General features: G+C 38.8%; 1 protein-coding gene across 4 annotated transcripts in view; it reads right to left on the bottom strand.

Moving 5' to 3' along the window:
- EPSTI1 (epithelial stromal interaction 1) overlaps window positions 1-19,219 on the bottom strand; it is a 98,204-nt gene that overhangs the window by 19,545 nt on the left and 59,440 nt on the right. For 2 of the 4 annotated variants that reach the window (XM_011290734.4, XR_006595028.1), the window contains exons 8-9: window positions 18,820-18,852; window positions 16,097-16,180 (exon numbers count right to left, since the gene is read on the bottom strand). The exons of 1 other annotated variant lie outside the window; for it this stretch is intronic. In XM_011290734.4, coding sequence (XP_011289036.1) covers window positions 16,097-16,180; window positions 18,820-18,852 — 117 coding nt within the window. The remainder of the gene's footprint in view (window positions 1-16,096; window positions 16,181-18,819; window positions 18,853-19,219) is intronic. One more of the 4 variants, XM_006927315.5, reaches the window with a different exon arrangement.

Here is a 19,219-nt window from a genome sequence, read left to right as displayed (position 1 = left end):
TGTATTGCTGAACACCAGTTCAAGCAATAGGGCGTGGGGCTACAAAGGAAGGGATGCCGAGAAACAAGGAGTAAATGGTGCTGGGCGTGGCTCAACAATGCAAGCATGTCGTGAAGACTCCCAGAGGAAAGAGACCATGTCTCCCCACGCTTCCCACGTCTCCCTACGTTAACAGAGCTCCACGTTAAGAGGGCACTAAAGAAATAGGATAAATAAAATACCATTTTGGAGATGCTAGCAGCAGAATCTGCTGTGAACATTGGCCAAAGTGGTGGGAGGAAATTCAGACAACACAGCCATCCATGCCTCTCCCTTTGCTCACGCTTCCGGGGTGTGTGTTGGGCGGGGGGGGGGGGGGGTTGCTCTCGCCAGAGGATGGGCTACGGGGCTGGGGAGCTCTAAGGATCAGTGCCGGGGCCCAAGCTAACAGCAATAAGTAGAGGGCTCACCACTTCCTGCCAGAGGTTGTAGAAATCACTTCTCTGTGGTCCATTGAACCAAAGGGTCAACCACACAACAGCTAGGTGTGTGCAAGTTGGACGCTGGAGAAACCTGATGAGGCCAGAAGGACAGGGCTACTCCAGAGGAAGGCCCTTGTGCAGTAACTGAAGACGAAGATAGGGTCATTTTGAAATCATGTCTGAATCCCAGCGAGGCGCGTTCCGACATGGTTCAGCTTGACCGCTTTATGTAAACATTGAAGTGCCATCGCCTGGCCAGGACAAACTTTTCCCAGGAGAGGATGTTCTCTCAACTCAAGAGGAAGAGGACAGTGGAAGCAGGAGAGGTGATGTCATGAATGTTAAAGAGCCCCTTCCTTTGAATGTTTTTTAATAGAAGAGACAGAGCTCCAGGGGGAGGGGGCAGTTCAGAGAACTCCTGCTTTTGGGGCCCCCCCACGGGAATACCTTTGCCCAGAAGGGCAAAGATGGCCTTCACTGGGGAACCAAGTGGAAACTACTTCAAGAAATTGAGAGGAGATAACCAAATCAGAGGAAGTAAATATTAATGGGTAAAGTAGGGGAGTCAAAAAATAGTAATAATGTGCATTCCCCTTTTACTAATTATTGTTAGTTCTAGCATTTTAATCTAAAGACATATGGACTTCCAGCTACTAATAATCATTGAATCACACAGCTCTCTCTCAGCCCAGAAATATTGCCTGTCAACTTTCTTCTTTTAAAAAAACATTTCTCGTAAAAGTTACTTGTTCGTTGTAGAAAGCGTAGAAAGTACAGAAGCGATAAAGCCAGACATAATAATCCCTCATAAAATCTCTCTACTGATAACACGTCAGTGTATTTCCTTCATCTCTTGATTTATACACACAGATTATAACTTCCTATCAGCACCCCAGGTCGCATTATCACGTGCTTATCACGTGCCAGGCATTAAGATAAACTTTCTACAAGCTTTCTCTCCGCTGACCCTAGAAACAGTATCACGGGGCAAATAACTCTCGTACATAATAAAGCTTAGGGGGATGAAATAATCTGCACAAAGTACAAGAAGAAGAGGCAGCCTTCAAAATTCACCCAGAGTCTATTTTTAATAAAACTTATTTGTTTCATTTTTATATGGGTGATCACATTCCCATGTCATTTAAACACAGCAGTTGCGGGAGGGGAAGGAAAAAAAAAAAAAAAAAGAGGTTAGAGTGGGAGAGAGCCAAAGCATAAGAGACTCTTAAAAACTGAAAACAAACTGAGGGTTGATGGGGGGTGGGAGGGAGAGGAGGGTGGGTGATGGGCATTGAAGAGGGCACCTTTTTGGGATGAGCACTGGGTGTTGTATGGAAACCAATTTGGCAATAAACTTCATATATTGAAAAAAATTTTTTTTTATTTAAAAAAATTAAAAAAAAAAACCACAGCAGTTGCGCCGTGGTATTCCGAACGTCAAAGTCCTCAAATCCTCTCTTACCTCTTGAGCAAATGGTTTCAAACTTTCCAGTAATATCATTTTGAAAATAAACAACACTGTATGTACACCTTGCGTTCATCTCTGACCTCTGATTATTTCCACACAACAAACTTACACCTTTTATACCTAATACTTTCACATTTAGGAAACTATAATTTGATATTGTCAAAGAGCCCTTCAGTTCACCTCTTACGCACAGCAGTACAAGGGAGTTTCAGATATTTTTAAATAGCTAATACCTTAAGCTCTCCTTGCCCCAGCACACACACAAATTATTATCCATATTCTCTAAAGCTTCTTGTTTAGTCTTGTGATTATTCTCATGGTCGAAATGTAGAATCAGTCTTTTCAAACCACCTCATTCCCCTGAAAATTTTATTGGCGTTGCACTAACCTCACAAATTAACTTGAACAGAACTATAGTTATGACAATATTGAATTTTACCACTCGGAACCATCACCCATCTCTGTATTATTCAAACTGACATGATCGTAGGAAAGTTCTGGGTTTTTTCTTGGCTTATTCACTTTTTTTTTTTTTTGGAAGGGAGGGAATGGAGTAATTTCTTCACATAGTTGCTTTTTGATAAGGACTTTTTATTCTATTATATTTTCTAATTAATGTTTGCTGCTATTTGAGAAAGTTGTTGATTCCTCTATTTTATAACCAATTCTTTGATTTCATTTGTTCTAATCATTTTTCAGTAGACTCTCTTAGGCTGTACAGGCAAATTGCTCTCACCCAAAAATAAGAACTTATTTCCAATAATTAGAAAAGGTCCGTTTTGTATTTTTGCCTTATCAAGTTAGCTAAAACAATTCCCAAACTTTGTTCCACGCTATGTTAAGAGTTTTCAGCTTTAAAAAAAATTTTTTTCCATCAAATAACTTTAACCCATGAAGCACTAGGTTAGAATTTCCAGAACAATACTGGTTGGTAGTAGGTGTTGCAGATATCCTGATACTGTTTAGTGCTCTAATATTTCACCATTGAATTAATGTTGGTTATTGGTTTGGAAAACTACATGTATGTTAACACAATCTTTTAAATATCTAGTTCATGATAATTGTTTTTTTGTTGTTAATTAGTAGTAAAGATTAAAATTTATCAATGCTTTTTTTTGTTGTTGTTGCTAAAATCCAATGGGTTTTCTTTCATAACCTACCCTACCGGAGGGAAAAGATATAAAAAGTTATAACATATAGCTAGTCATCTTTATGTTCTTAGAATAAACCTTACTTTGCCTTGGTAAATTATCTAAGAGAAAAAAATATCATTAACTAAAGTTTTCTTTCAAATGTTAATTTCTACAAGTTTCCATGTTTGTGTTCCCTTTATCAGGCTGTGACATGCAGAGATTTGAGTTCAATATTAATTCTACATTAATCTCTTTCCTTGCTCAAAAACCATTTGTAAAGCATAGGAAAAAAAAAAAACTGTTCCTTGAAAATTCCAATGAACTTGCCTGTAAAATTTTCCAAGTTTAGCTTGTTGAGGGAGAGTAATTCTCATAAAACTTTACAAATCACATGCATTTGCAATTGTCTTTATGTATTTTAACTCTGAGTCATTTTAGAGTTTTATATTTTCCTATAAAATCTTTCACTTAATCCACATATTCAAATTATTAGCATAGCATTATCTCTAGTAATATAAGCTTAATCTTTTCCAAATGTACGGTCCTGGCTCCTCATTTCTAATGTTGCGTATTTGCATTTTTACTCATCTCTTCTTGATTGGACTTGCCATAGATTTGTTCATTTTGTGACCTTATCAAAAAACAAACTGTTGGATTTTTATAACAGCTGTTTCTTGAAGTTGTTATGAATTTATATTTATCTTAATTACTTCCTTCAGTGTCGTTTATTGTTCTTGTTCTAAATCCTTAGATTGGGTGCTTAATTCATTTCTTTTTTAGTACTGATTGGATTTAAAAGTTATGATTTTTCCTTTCTGAGTACAACATCTCAAAATACAACTTTGCAAGCACGCCCCATAAAATGCTCTCATAATTTTTTGATATATTCTACAATAATTTTCTCTGCCACCCAATTATTTCAGTGTTTTCTTACTTTTCGGCTTGTTTTTACTTTCCAAATGGCTACATAGAAGTCAATAAACATGCAAAATAGGTACGTGCAACTGGCCTATCAGAAGTTTAAGCTCCTGAATGGTAGGAAGGAGGCAGGATAACTTACGCAGGGAAACAAGTGTGTAGGATAAACTGGACTGAGTTAGCTGTGCTTCTGAAAGAGCTCCAGGAGGGAATACTGAGGTGGTCATTAAGAGGATGAGTTGGAGAAGTGCAGTGAGAGCAGCTGGGAACTGGGCCCTTTCTCCTCCCACACTTGCACTACACAGGAGACAGCACGGACATGGCCCACTGGCTAACCAGTGAATAGAGGAGGGGTGTCCGGGCTCAGAGAAACGGGACGATGTCCCTGACGCCTACTGACTATAGGAGGAAAAGAGGCTACTCCTCCCAGAAGCCGAGCTCCCACATACCCCACTTGACAGCACACCCAAAGAAAGAAGATAACCAAGAATCGTACATTTAAGAAAGAAAACCACAGGAGATAAAACTTAAAATGGAAAGGAAAAGAGTACAGCTAAAATAGTAAATCAAAAACTTTCATGTTGGTGTAATTACCCTCAATGAAGAGACTAGAAAGAATATGGCACTGGTAAGACATAACATGGTCATGAACAAATCAGCAATCTTGGTAAAGAAACAAATTCAATACATGTGCCAAATAAGCAGAATGGAAACTTGTGAAATAAATTAGTGAGCTGGATGATCTAATCAAAGATTTCTCCCAGAACACAATGAAAAAGGCCAAACGGACAGAAAGTATCAGGAAAACAATTAAGAGATATAAAGAACAGATTTCCAAAATCCATTTGATACACATCCCAATAATAAAGAACAGAGACGATATAGTAGAATAAACATAAGAGAAATTTCCCTAAAGTGAGATATATATTTTGAAATTAAATGGGTCAAAGGTCATACAAGATTAAAAATAAAAACACTGAGGTGGAGGGGCCAAGATAGCAGAACATCATGGAAGGTTTTTTTTTGCGCCTCTCATCCCTGAAATACAGCCAGATCAACACTAAACCATCCTGCACACCTAGAAAACTGATTTGAGGATAAACACAACAATCCGCACAACCTGAACCACAGAACTCTGCAGGTACCAGCAGCATGGAGAGGTGAACCAGGGGAGACAGCTGCAGAGGGCAGGGACCTGTTTTTGCTTGCAGAGAGAGGACAGAGAGAGGGGAGAGCATGGAAAGCACCCCCCTCACCACCCCCCGCCCCTCACCCGAAAGCAGCTAGAGAGAAAAGAAAGAATACACAAGGGACTGGAAAAAAAAAAAGGGAGAAAGGAGAAAGGAGAGAGTTTAAATCCCATTAAGACTCTATAAACAGGGAGTGCAGAGTCTGAAACTCTGCAGCTTGATACTGGTGGTGCTCTGGTGGGAAGGGCAAATCTCCAGGAGCAGAGAGCCAGGTCCGAGGGGTCCTCAGGCCACACGGGCAGAGGCAGTTGCCCTGCTGGGAGGGTATCTGGTAGAGGCTATTCAGCATCCCCACAGGCAAAGGTCCCAGTGAACCCCAGAGAACAGCCACATTACCTGGAGATGGAACAAGGACATTAAGGGGGAAACCTGGCACCAGATGTGTGTTGAGATCTTCCATAACCCCCGAAATGCCGCTGCTACATGATCGTGGAACTTTTTCTTGAGTGGGCTAGCACCCAGCCGCAGTCTCTGGACATCAGCAGCGCGGTCTCCCAAATGTTCCTGGGGGTTGGCTGGTACTCGGCTATTGCTTAGTGAGACCCTCCCATAGAGGGACTGAGCACGTCAAAGCCACAGTCCCTCAGAGATGAGGGGTTGGGAAACTCAGCCACAGCTGAAATAAAACTTAGGAGGGAAGTGCTGCCTGGCAGCCTAACAGATTGGTCACAGACAGTGTAGAAGCAGGGAGTGGATGGAAGCCAGAGACAAAAGAGCATGATTGCTGGTTGGGGAGAGCAAAGAGTTCTAATACTAGAGACTGGGTAGCTGGGTGATGCCATTTTTCCCCCTCCCACACATGCACATACACATCTTACAGGTGCCACAACAATCCACCCCAGTAAGCTGAGCAGCACCATCTAGTGGAGAATGGAGCCATTACACTAAGCCCTGCCCAACTTGGCCAATCTTGCTCTTCAGGAACAACACAAGTCTCTCCACCCTGCTTAGTTTATGGACTACAAAGTGCTTCATAGTTCGACTTCTAGGGGAAATTGATGTAATTTCAATTGTACTTCAGTTTGTTTCCTGGTCCGTCTATTCAATTTTTTTTCTTTTCTTTTCTTATACTTGAATACAAAAAGAGAAAAAATTTATTTTTTATTTCCATTTCTACTAAAAATATTTTTCTTTAATTTTTTTCCACTAAATGTTTTCCTTTTTTGTAAATATTTCAAATTCTATTTTTATACTGCCACAATTTCATTTTATTCTATTACACTGTATTCATTTTTTCAAATTTTCAAACATTTTCCTTTTTTTTTTTCTTTTCTTATCTTTCCCTTTATTCTCTAATCTATCAAGCTCCTTTCAACAACCAGACCATAACACACCTAAGATCAAGCATCCTTTATTTGATTTATTTTGTGTTGTTTTTAATTTTTTAATTTTAATTTTTTTTTACCTTATTAATTCCTTTTCTTCCTTCAAAATGACAAAATGAAGGAATTCACTCCAAAAAAAAGAATAGGAAGAAGCAATGAAAGCCAAGGACTTAATCAACACAGATACAAGCAAGATGTCTGAACCAGAATTTAGAATCACAATAATAAGAATACTACTGGGGTTGAAAACAGATTAGAATCCCTTTCTGTGGAGATAAAAGAAGTAAAAGCTAATCAAGATGAAATAAAACATGCTATAACTGAGCTGCAATCTCCATGGATGCTGCAGTGGCAAGGATGGATAGGGCAGAACAGCGAATCAGTGATAGAGAGGACAAACTCATGGAGAACAATAAAGCAGAAAAAAAAGAGGGAGACTAAGGCAAAACAGCATGATTTAAGAATTAGAGAAATCAGTGACATTAAAAAGGAACAACATCAGAATCATAGGAGCCCCAGAAAATGAAGAGAGAGAAAAAGGGGTAGAAGGGAAAATCATAGAGGAAAATTTTCCTAACCTGGGTAAAGACACAGACATCAAAATCCAGGAAGCACAGAGGACTCCCATTAGAGCCAACAAAAACCAAACATCAACAGGCATATCACTGGCAAATTCACAAAATACTCAGTCAAGGAAAGAATCATGAAAGCAGCAAGGGAAAAACAGTCCTTAACCTACAAGGGAAGACAGATGAGGTTCAGAGCAGGCCTATCCACAGAAACCTGGCAGGCCAGAAAGAAGTGGCAGGATATACTCAAATGTGCTGAATCAGAAAAATATGCAGCCAAGAATTCTTTACCCAGCAAGGCTGTCATTCAAAATAGAGGGGGAGATTAAATGTTTCCCAGACAAACAAAAATTAAAGGAGTTCATAGCCACTAAACCAGCCCTGCAAGAGATGTTAAGGGGGACTCTCTGAAGGGAGAAAAGACTGGGGGGGGGGGGACGGTGGGAAGCAACAGAATGGATAAGGAAACAAGATCCATTTATGTGCTGTTTACAAGAGACCCACTTTAGACCTAAAGACACTTTCAGATTGAAAGTAAGGGGATGGAGAACCATCTATCATGCTAATGGTCACCAAAAGAAAGCCAGACTAGCCATACTTATATCAGACAATCTAGACTTTAAAACAAAGACTGTAAAAAGAGATGAAGAAGGGCATTATATCATAATTAAGGGGTCTATCCTCCAAGAAGACCTAACAATTGTAAACATTTATGCTCCAAATGTGAAAGCACCCAAATATATAATTAATCACAAACATAAAGAAACTCATTGATAATAATACCATCATAGTAGGGGACTTCAACACCCCACTTACAACAATGGACAGATCATCTAAACAGAAAATCAACAAGGAAACAATGGCTTTGAATGACACACTGGGCCAGATGGACTTAACAGATATATTCAGAACTCTTCTTCCTAAAGCAGTGGAAGCAGCACATTCTTCTCCAGTGCCCTTGGAACATTCTCCAGAATAGATCACATACTGGGACACAAAGCAGCCCTCAACAAGTACAAAAAGATTGAGATCATACCATGCATATTTTCAGACCACAATGCTATGAAACTCAAAATCAACCACAAGAAAAAGTGTGGAAAGGTAACAAATACTTGGCAACTAAAGACCAACCTACTAAGAAATGAATGGTCTAACCAAGAAGTTAAAGAAGAAATTAAAAAGTACATAGACCCAATTAAAATGATAACACCACAGCCCAAAACCTCTGGGACACAGCAAAGGCAGTTATAAGAGGGAAGTTTACAGCAATCCAGGCCTTCCTACAGAAGGAAGAAAGGTCACAAATACACAACTAACCTTACACCTTAAAAAGCTGGAAAAATAATAGCAAATAAAACCCAAAACCAGCAGAAGACAGGAAATAATAAAGATTAGAGTAGAAATCAATGCTACCAAAACCAAAAAAAAAAAAAAAAAAAAAAAAAAAAGATAGACCATATCAATGAAACCAGGAGCTGGTTCTTTCAAAGAATTAACCAAATTGATAAACCCCTAGCCAGTTTGATCAGAAAGAAAAAGGAGGGCGCCTGGGTGGCGCAGTCGGTTAAGCGTCCGACTTCAGCCAGGTCACGATCTCGCGGTCCGTGAGTTCGAGCCCCGCATTGGGCTCTGGGCTGATGGCTCAGAGCCTGGAGCCTGTTTCCGATTCTGTGTCTCCCTCTCTCTCTGCACCTCCCCCATTCATGCTCTGTCTCTCTCTGTCCCAAAAATAAAATAAAACGTTGAAAATAAAAAAAAAAAAATAATGCACTGTCTTAAGCTGGGCTGTGGACATGTGCTTGTTGTTTAAAAAAAAAAAAATGGGGCGCCTGGGTGGCGCAGTCGATTAAGCCTCCGACTTCAGCCAGGTCACGATCTCGCGGTCCGTGAGTTCGAGCCCCACGTCGGGCTCTGGGCTGATGGCTCAGAGCCTGGAGCCTGCTTCGGATTCTGTGTCTCCCTCTCTCTCTGCCCCTCCCCCGTTCATGCTCTGTCTCTCTCTGTCCCAAAAATAAATAAACGTTGAAAAAAAAATTAAAAAAAAAAATTAAGAAAGAAAAAGGAAAGGACCCTAATAAATAAAAAGCAAGATTTAAAGAGGAGAGATCACAGCCAACACAGCAGAAATACAAACAATAACAAGAGAATATTATGAGCAATTATATGCCAATAAAATGGACAATCTGGAAGAAATGGACAAATTCCTAGAAACATATACACTACCAAAACTGAAACAGGAAGAAATAGAAAATTTGAACAGACCCATAACCAGTAAGGAAATCAAATTAGTAATCAAAAATCTGCCAAAAAACAAGAGTCCAGGGCCAGATGGCTTTCCAGGGGAATTCTACCAAACATTTAAAGAAGACTTAATACCTATTCTCTTGAAGCTGTTCCAAAAATTAGAAATGAAAGGAAAACTTCCAAACTCTTTCTATGAAGCCAGCATTACCTTGATTCCAAAACCAGACAAAGACCTCACTAAAAAGGAGAACTATAGACTAATTTTCCTGATGAACATGGATGCAAAAACCCTCAACAAGATACTAGCCAACTGCATTCAACAGTACATTAAAAAAATTATTCACCATGACCAAGTGGAATTTATACCTGGGATGCAGGGCTGGTTCAATATCCACAAAACAATTACTGTGATTCATCACATCAATAAAAGAAAGGACAAGAACCACATGATCCTCTCAATAGATGCAGAGAAAGCATTTGACAAAATACAGCATCCTTTCTTGATACAAATCCTCAAGAAAGTAGGGATAGAAGGACCATACCTCGAGATCATAAAAGCCAAATATGGAAGACCCACTGCTAATACCATCCTCAATGGGGAAAAACTAAGAGCTTAAGGTCTCAGTTCCATAAGGTCAGGAACAAGACGGGGATGCCCACTCTCACCACTGTTATTCAACATAGTATTGGAAGCCTTAGCCTCAGCAATCAGACAACACAAAGAAATAAAAGGCATCCAAATCGGCCAGGAGGAAGTCAAACTTTCACTCTTCGCAGATGACATGATACTCAATATGAAAAACCCAAAAGATGTCACCAAAAAACTGCTAGAACTGATCCATTAATTCAGCAAAGTTTCAGGATATAAAATCAATGCACAAAAATCTGTTGCATTCCTATAAACCATTAATGCAGCAACAGAAAGAGAAACCAAGGAATTGATCCCATTTACAATTGCACCAAAACCCACAAAATATCTAGGAATAAATCTAACCAAATAAGTGAAAAATCTACATACTAAAAACTATAGAAAGCTTATGAGAGAAATTGAAGAAGACACACACACACACACACACACAAAAGGAAAAATATTCCATGCTCCTGGATAGGAAGAACAAATATTGTTAAAATGTCAATACTACCCAAAGCAATCTACATATTCAATGCAATCCCTATCAAAATAACACTAGCATTCTTCACAGAGCTAGTACAAACAATCCTAAAATTTGTATGGAACCAGAAAAGACCCTGAATAGCCAAAGAAGTCTTGAAAAAGAAAACCAAAGCTGGAGGTGTCACAATCCCGGACTTCAAACTGTATTACAAAGCTGTAATCATCAAGACAGTATTGTACTGGCACAAAAACAGACACTCAGATCAATGGAACAGAATAGAGAACACAGAAATGGACCCACAAACGTATGGCCAACTTATCTTTGACAAAGCAGGAAAGAATATCCAATGGAATAAAGACAGTCTCTTCAGCAAGTGGTGCTGGGAAAACTGGGCAGCGACATAGAAGAATGAACCTGGGCCACTTTCTTACACCATACACAAAAATAAACTCAAAATGGATGACAGACCTAAATGTAAGATAGGAATCCATCAAAATCCTCGAGGAGAAACCAGGCAAAAACCTCTTTGACCCTGGCTGCAGCAACTTCTTATTCAATATGTCTCCAGAGGCAAGGGGAACCAAAACAAAAATGAACTACTGGGACCTCATCAAAATAAAAAGCTTCCACAAAGCCAAGGAAGCAATCAGCAAAACTAAAAGGCAACTTACAGAATGGGAGAAGATATTTGCAAAGGACATATCAGATAAAGGGTTAGTATCCAAAATCTATAGAGAAGTTATTAAACTCAACACCCAAAAAACAAACAATCCAGGGAAGAAATGGGCAAAAGACATGAATAGACACTTCTCCAAAGAAGACATCCAGATGGCCAACCGACACATGAAAAAACGCTCAACATCACTCATCATCAGGGAAATACAAATCAAAACCACAATGAGATACCACCTAACACCTGTCAGAATGGCTAACATTAACAAGTCAGGCAACAACAGATGTTGGGGAGGATGCGGAAAAAGAGGATCTCTTTTGCACTGCTGGTGGCAATGCAAGCTGGTGCAGCCACTCTGGAAAACAGTATGGAGTTTCCTCAAAAAATTAAAAATAGAACCACCCTATGACCCAGCAATTGCACTACAAGGTATTTATCCAAGGGATACAGGTATGCTGTTTCGATGGGGCACATACACCCCAATGTTTATAGCAGAAATATCAACAATAGCCAAGGTATGGAGAGACCCCACATATCCATCAATGTATGAATGGATAAAGAAGATGTGGTATGTGTGTGTGTGTGTGTGTGTGTGTGTGTGTGTGTACACACACACACACACACACACACAATGGAGTATTACTTGGCAATCAAAAAGAATGAAATCTTGCCATTTGCAACTACATGGATGGAACTAGAAGGTATTATGCTAAGAGAAATTAGTCAGAAAAGGACAAATATCATATGACTTCACTCATATGAGGACTTTAAGATACAAAACAGATGAACATAAGGGAAGGGAAGCAAAAATAATATAAAAACAGGGAAGAAGATAAAAGATAAGAGACTCTTAAATATAGAGAACAAACAGAGGGTTGCTGGAGGGGTTGTGTGTGTGTGGGGGGGGGGAGTGGGCTAAATGGGTAATGGGCTTAAGGAATCTACTCCTGAAATCATTGTTGCACCATGTGCTAACTAACTTGGATGTAAATTATAAAAAATAAATAAATTAGGGGCACCTGGGTAGCTCAGTTGGTTGAGCGGCCGACTTCAGCTCAGGTCATGATCTCGCGGTCCATGAGTTCAAGCCCCGCGTCGGGCTCTGTGCTGACAGCTCAGAGCCTGGAGCCTGTTTCGGACTCTGTGTCTCCCTCTTTCTGACCCTCCCCATTCATGCTCTGTCCCTCTCTGTCTCAAAAATAAATAAACGTTAAAAAATTTTTTTAATAAATAAATAAATAAATAAATAAATAAATAAATTATAGAAAGTAAAAAATAAAATAATAAAAACACTGAAATTTCTTACTACTGGGGAAGGGAGCCAGGGGAAAGGAAGGAGGAGAGGAAATAAAAGAGGAAAGGTAAATAAATGGAACAGAGAAAATTCAAAGAGTCAAAAAAAAATAACAGAAAACAAGAAAATATAGCTACAAAGTAAATTATGTACCAAGAATATGTGCAAAAGCACTAGTAATCACAATAAATGAGAATATACTAAATTAAAAGAGACTATGATACTGGGTAAAAAGAAAATCAGCCACTTTTTATCACTAGAAATATAATTTAAACCAAATGACACAGAGAGGTTCAAATTAAGTGATAGAAAAAGATATCGCCAAATTCTAACAAAAAAGCTAGCAGAGAAAATATTAGAATCAGACAAAATAAAAAGACAAAAAAAGAAATAAAGCTGAAAATCACCGAATAGGAAGACTAGTCCATTTCATATTGATAAAAATCTGAACTAAATGACAGGTTTCCTGTAAGTCTCATTGGTTGGAACTATTTCCTATGTCCATAGCTGAACCAATCACGTTGAGGAGAATGGAACTCCCAGGAGCAGTTAGACCCTTTGGGATTGGATCCCTGGAACCAGGAAGTGCCTGCCTTCTCTGAAACATGGCCCATGCCAAGTAAAATGTATACTGAGGAAAAAAAAAATCAGTGTTTTAAGAGAAAGGCAGGCAATCGATAGCATTCAATACATCACCCTGAAGTTATCACAACACACAATTTATCCCTTCACAGCATTAATTACTACAAAGTGATTGATCACTATAAATGTAAAAATATAGTGTTTTATTTCTCTGTCTCCTTTTAATTGTCTATCTCCTCCATTAAAAAGTAAACTTTGGGAGGTTAGGGTTCTGGTCTATCCTGCTCTAGCATCTTACAAAAGACTCCAAATATAATAGGAGCTCAATACATGTTTGTTGATTGGCTGGCTGGCTGAATACTGGGATAGATTACTCTGAGGTAGATCCACCAGAGTAATAGAGTGAAAAAAAAAGCCAGAAAAGGAAAGTTTAAAGTGGTATTAAATACTGTTACAGAGTTAGAGAGAGAGACAGGGATTGCAAAAGACCACTGAATTGAATGGTCAGAAGGGATTTACCTTTGGAGAGCAGTTTCAGTATGATCATTGCTAAATATAAACCAGAACATAAGGAACAAAGGGCAAAATGGCTAATAAATATGTGATTACAGGAAGATTACCTCTGTCTTTGTCTTTTTTTTTTCTGGTAGAAACAGAAAAGATAGTATCTCTGAGGATAGCAGAATCAAGGAAGGGGTTATTTTAGAAAGGCAAGAGTAAGTGTAACTGTTCACATACAAACACACACACACACACACACACACACAAAGTAGTGAAAAGAGAAGAACATATTGAGTGTATAGGGGGAAAGGGGAATTATAAAAACATTTCTAGAAGAAACTGAATCAAATGTAAAATACTGAAAGGGTAGCCTTAAGGAAGAACCTACTGTTCCCAGAGTAATGAAAGAATATGAAAGAGACACAGAACAAAATAAATGTGCCATCATCTCAACCTAACCTAGATTATTTGCTGATGACTCACTTCATAGCGGGAATTCACTAGATATTTGTTGAATGAATGAAAAGAACAAACACATGAATAGATGTGATGTTATACATGTTTTTTTTTTCCTGTATCTTCTTACCATAAACATGATCCTTATTTTTTTAAGCTAAATCACTGAAGTGATACGGAATGAGACTCTACCAATCAAGAAATGCCCTTCTGTGGACATGTAAATAATAGAGTGGAAAAAGAAGAGAAATAAAAATAAGGTAAATACCCTCATATATTTTACTGATACTGAAAACTCTAATGATGGAATTATGTGTATGTCAAAGTTATTCATTTTACTGAAAGCTACAGTAAGTAAAGGGAAATAATTTATGCAAAAGAAACATACGCTCAGTCAATAACCAGAAAATATGTATGTATCAATATTTGTCTAACTCTAGAAGAAAAACAAGATTAAGAAATAAAAAGCTTAATTCTCACTGTTTAAAATAACTGCTCAACCTGAAAATTAAATCCCAGATCTGATTTTCTAATCTGTTGAGCATTCTCTTTGTGAAATGTTCTACTTTTAATGGTTTTCACGTTCCAAATATGCCCCCAAACTTTATAAAGTACTATTTAAAATTCACTAGAAGTTATTTTTATATAAATCATATCCTACGCTGACTTCACAACATTCTCCTCAGTATCTAAACACCTCAGGACTTGATATTGACTTCAGAGGTCACAGAAACAGACTAACATTTACATATCCCTTGACAGACATTATTGAAAATACACCACGAGTATATACCAGACTTAGCTTCTATGTGCTAATTACTGCTGACTGTTACTATAATATTATTTAATTGTGCTTTCATTATGAGGTCTTTGTCAAAACAAAGATACTAAAAAAACACCAAGGAATAAAAATGTTTTCTGGCTTCTTCCTTTTTTACATAGTAACTTAATAACTAAATACACAACTTACATTATTTCCTTCAATGATTTAATTATTACCTCCTATGCACAAAGCAGTTGAGTGACACAGTCATTTAGACTGCATGCTGGCAGAAACAACAAACAAGGAAGGAGGGGACCACTGTTGGAAGGAGGGTAGCACTTAGAAGGGTCAAATTATAGCAGTGACGATACATACAGCCTATTTCATAAAACGATTTTACACACAGTTGCTATAATAAATTATGTTGTGCAGCAAAGGCATAAGGAAAATAATTTGAACTGAATCCAGGAAATCAAATGGGAGTTAGGAGTCAAGTTAATTGTACAAATGAAGAAATGGCTTTGGGAGAGATTCTGGACAAAAGGACAGGATTTATCAGCCACCAATATGGCAAGTTGGAAAATAATGATGGGGAAGGTAATGGTGTCCAACTAGCTGAATAGTCTATTTTGCTTCTTTAAAGGATCTGGAATGAGGTGGTGCCTTGGAGCTAACCACTGATCATCATCTGATCCCTTGCTGAGGAGCCACTGGCCCCGTCTGAGCAGATATAGGAAAGGCAGGTATGACCATCAAGTCACAACATTGAATGTTTTCAGTCAACATACCAGAAGTTTTATATTCTAACGAGAATTACCCTTTAAGCGCTCTTCTTACGAAGCTCTGCCTTCATTTCCCTAATTTCTGTTGCTCAGAATAATTTGGAATACCTCACAAATTTGTATATATGTGTGGAGTATCTTTCGTTGTATAACAGGTGTATTTTTAGGTAAACATTTAAGCCAGTTTCATAACTTTGTATGGATATCTATTATTCATTATTCTAGGGACATGATTTGTAATTTTATACATCTTTGGTTTGAAAAAATGGCAGTGACAGTGATTGCATTTTGCAAATCAGAACTTCTCTGCAAACTGCTGGCCTCCCTCCAGCACACATACTAGATGGCAAACCCCATGAGGCTAAGTGTCATGAGAGTTTTGACCCAAAGTTTTGACCACACCCCACCATACTCTTAAAACACACCAAAATCTCACCTTTTATATTTAATGGGTTTTTTTCACAATTTTCATATATGTAAGTATTTCTGTTCAGAAAACCTTAAAAATTATCCAGTACTACAAGCAAACAATTAGCAGTGACCAATAAGGTCTTGTGACTACCTTCTGACGTTGTTCCTCCTTCATCTTTTGCAATTTCTTATTTTCTTCTTCCTTTAGAGAATCCTTGTAAGCCCAGCTTCTGGCCTGTGAATGTATAGGAAAAAAAATCATAGGAAAAAAACATCACCACCAAAATTTACTAGTCTCCCTACCATGGGACTGGTTCTAATAACTCAACCTCTGTACTAAGCATACACTAAGCTCTCCGTACACACTTGCTTACTGAGTGATTTATGCATATCGTCTGACGATGTCCCTGGGGATATATAAAAAGAAGGCTAGTATAAGCATAATCATCCAGCACATTTTAAAGGATGATCTAAATGTTTGTTTAATTAAGCTTAAAAAAAATGTCCCCTCAGAGATAATCAACATGGTTTATTCTTCTAGTGATAAGGATTGAAACAGAGGAAAGTTAAATATGTTTTTCAAGGATATTCCAGCTAACTGGCAACAATTCTAACTAGACTCTGGTAAGGAGAGAGCACAGAGATCCAACTGGACTCAGAATAAGCTAACCAAGGAAGAGGAGACTTCACATCACTTACGGCAGTGCCAATGCATTAAACTGCCAGGCATTTTATTTCTATTATTTTATTTAACCTTTAAATTCTATGAAGTAGATATTATCCTCATGTTGTGAATAAGGAAATGGACTTGGATACGTGAAATAACTTGACAAGATCATGAGGCGAAGATGGATCTAAAACTCCTGTTTATCTGACGCTGAAGCCCCAAATCCACTGTTCTCATCCTTGCCTGGAACGTCCTTCCTTCAGCCCTTCGTACTGCTTTGCTGCTCAGCTAAAATGCTGCTGCATCCAACATATAGAGAACTCAAACAATGCCTCACACATGTAGATTCTGGAAGGTGGGCCTTGCCCAGCAAAGCTATATTCTTCTGTATGTGTGTGTGTGTGTGTGTGTGTGTGTGTATAATATATATGTGTATAATATATATATAATATATGTGTATATATATATATATGTATATATATTGCAAGTAGCTGATCAGTTAATATCAGAGATAAGCAATAGAGACAGTGACTTTAGAATCACTGACAGGCCTACTGCTCATTAATGGTACCCTATTAAATAGCTTGTCAACTGGTGACTGATACCGTAGAATTCCAGAGATGCATTTCTTTCCAAGTCCGTGCCTCCCTAAGCAGTACCTGAAGCTTATTTTTATTTCTGAGAAGAAAAACAAAGGCTGTTCAGGAACACAGGAGTCATTACTTCTGGCTGAACTAGAGTCTCAAGGGGCGGTCTTAGGAGGACCAGTACACGCCGTAAGGTGTCCTTCAGCCCCACTGACCCACCATGGCGGGGTTTCACACACTGGCAAAGTGACCATGCATTCTGGAATTTATGAGATTCCAAGTAGTTTGTCTGTTCATTTGTCATATGCTTTCTCTGCTCACAGTGATTTGTAGCCCACCCTCTGCGGGCAGCCTGATAAGCTAATACGTAGGAAATTCCACTGTTGTCATAAAACTACCAGCAGGCATCATGGCAGCAGACCACATATTTCAGGCCTAGTTCTTCACACTAATAATCCATAAAGCTTATGAAGGCTGGTTCCCGCCTTTTTCCTTACTATAATTTTTCTCAAGCACTTCTTAATTCATTCCCCCATTTATGTCACTGTAAAAACCCATATTCCATCAAATAATAGGCACTTGCCAGAAAGAGTGGAGGCTTTCGGAATGGGATCATCTACAGCACCACCAACTGGAATGTTGGAACTCCAGCTGTGTTCAGAAAGTCCTCACACATTCAAACCCTGCTTCATGGGACAGACAAACATATCCTCGGATTTTCTCTTATCTAAGTCCTAAACACAGGAGGACTGTGATAAGACACTGAAAGCGGAGAGTGGTTCTCCAGTGACTTCTTCGCTTTACACTAGAGAAAGCTAGTCTTTGCCACAAATACTCCATATACGACCTCAAAGAGGAAAATGGACCAGGGGACACAACTTCTGCTCAAGAGATTAAAAGCAGTAGTAAAATACTTGGTGAAAGCAGATGTGATGGCTTGGGTGAGAACCTAAATTCTATTTGCATACCTTCCTTTTTTTTTTTTTTTAATTTTTTTTTTCAACGTTTATTTATTTTTGGGACAGAGAGAGACAGAGCATGGACGGGGGAGGGGCAGAGAGAGAGGGAGACACAGAATCGGAAACAGGCTCCAGGCTCCGAGCCATCAGCCCAGAGCCTGACGCGGGGCTCGAACTCACGGACCGCGAGATCGTGACCTGGCTGAAGTCGGACGCTCAACCGACTGCGCCACCCAGGCGCCCCAATTGCATACCTTCCTTTTAAAGTTAACCACTTAGGGACCCCTGGGTGGCTCAGTCAGTTGAGCATCTGATTTCCGCTCAGGTCATGATCTCACAGTTCGCGGGTTCGAGCCCTGTGTCAGGCTCTGTGCTGACAGCTCGGAGCCTGGAGCCTGCTTCAGATTCTGTGTCTCCCTCTTTCTCTGACCCTCCCCTGCTCGCCCTCTGTCTCTCAAAAATGGATAAACGAAATGAATGAAAAAATTAAAAACAAAAAATTAAATTTAACACTTAATTGGTCTTTTATCAGAATATGGGTGCTAGTTTTTGACTCAGAAGGAAAAAAGGAGGGATTAGACACAAAATGTCATTTAAAAGGGCAGTCACATGGCACATCAACTATGAAGAGTTCAAAGTTACTTGCTATCTTAAGGCTTACCGAGGTAGGATTCCCAGGCAGGACAGGAAGTTTCTGTTCAAAAATAACAGGGAGGAAAAAAACCTTTGATCACTATTTTTCTCAGTTCTAAATCCCAGAAATTTCTGTCATTGTGTTCACGTACACGAAGTATTACTGTACTGAAAACATTGTATTCACTATCACTAAGTATTAGTATAATACTAATACTAAATTTTTGTTATTCAATTAAAATACACGTTTTTACTTGCTTTACCCCCAAAGCTATGCTTATAATACGTCCAGTCAACAAGTAACATTTAAGCCTCTATGTGCAGGCACTGTCATAAGACATGATCTGTCAGACAGCAAGTCACTAATAGCCTAGTGTGGAAGCCTGATGCCAGGACTGAGGATTGAAACACAGCGTGATGGGTATTAT

The sequence above is a fragment of the Felis catus genome, chromosome A1 (assembly GCF_018350175.1).
Source record: "Felis catus isolate Fca126 chromosome A1, F.catus_Fca126_mat1.0, whole genome shotgun sequence".
NCBI classification, from domain to species: Eukaryota; Metazoa; Chordata; class Mammalia; order Carnivora; family Felidae; genus Felis; species Felis catus.
The sequence above is the reverse complement of the archived record's forward strand: the minus strand, read 5'-3'. Positions and strand labels throughout refer to the sequence as shown.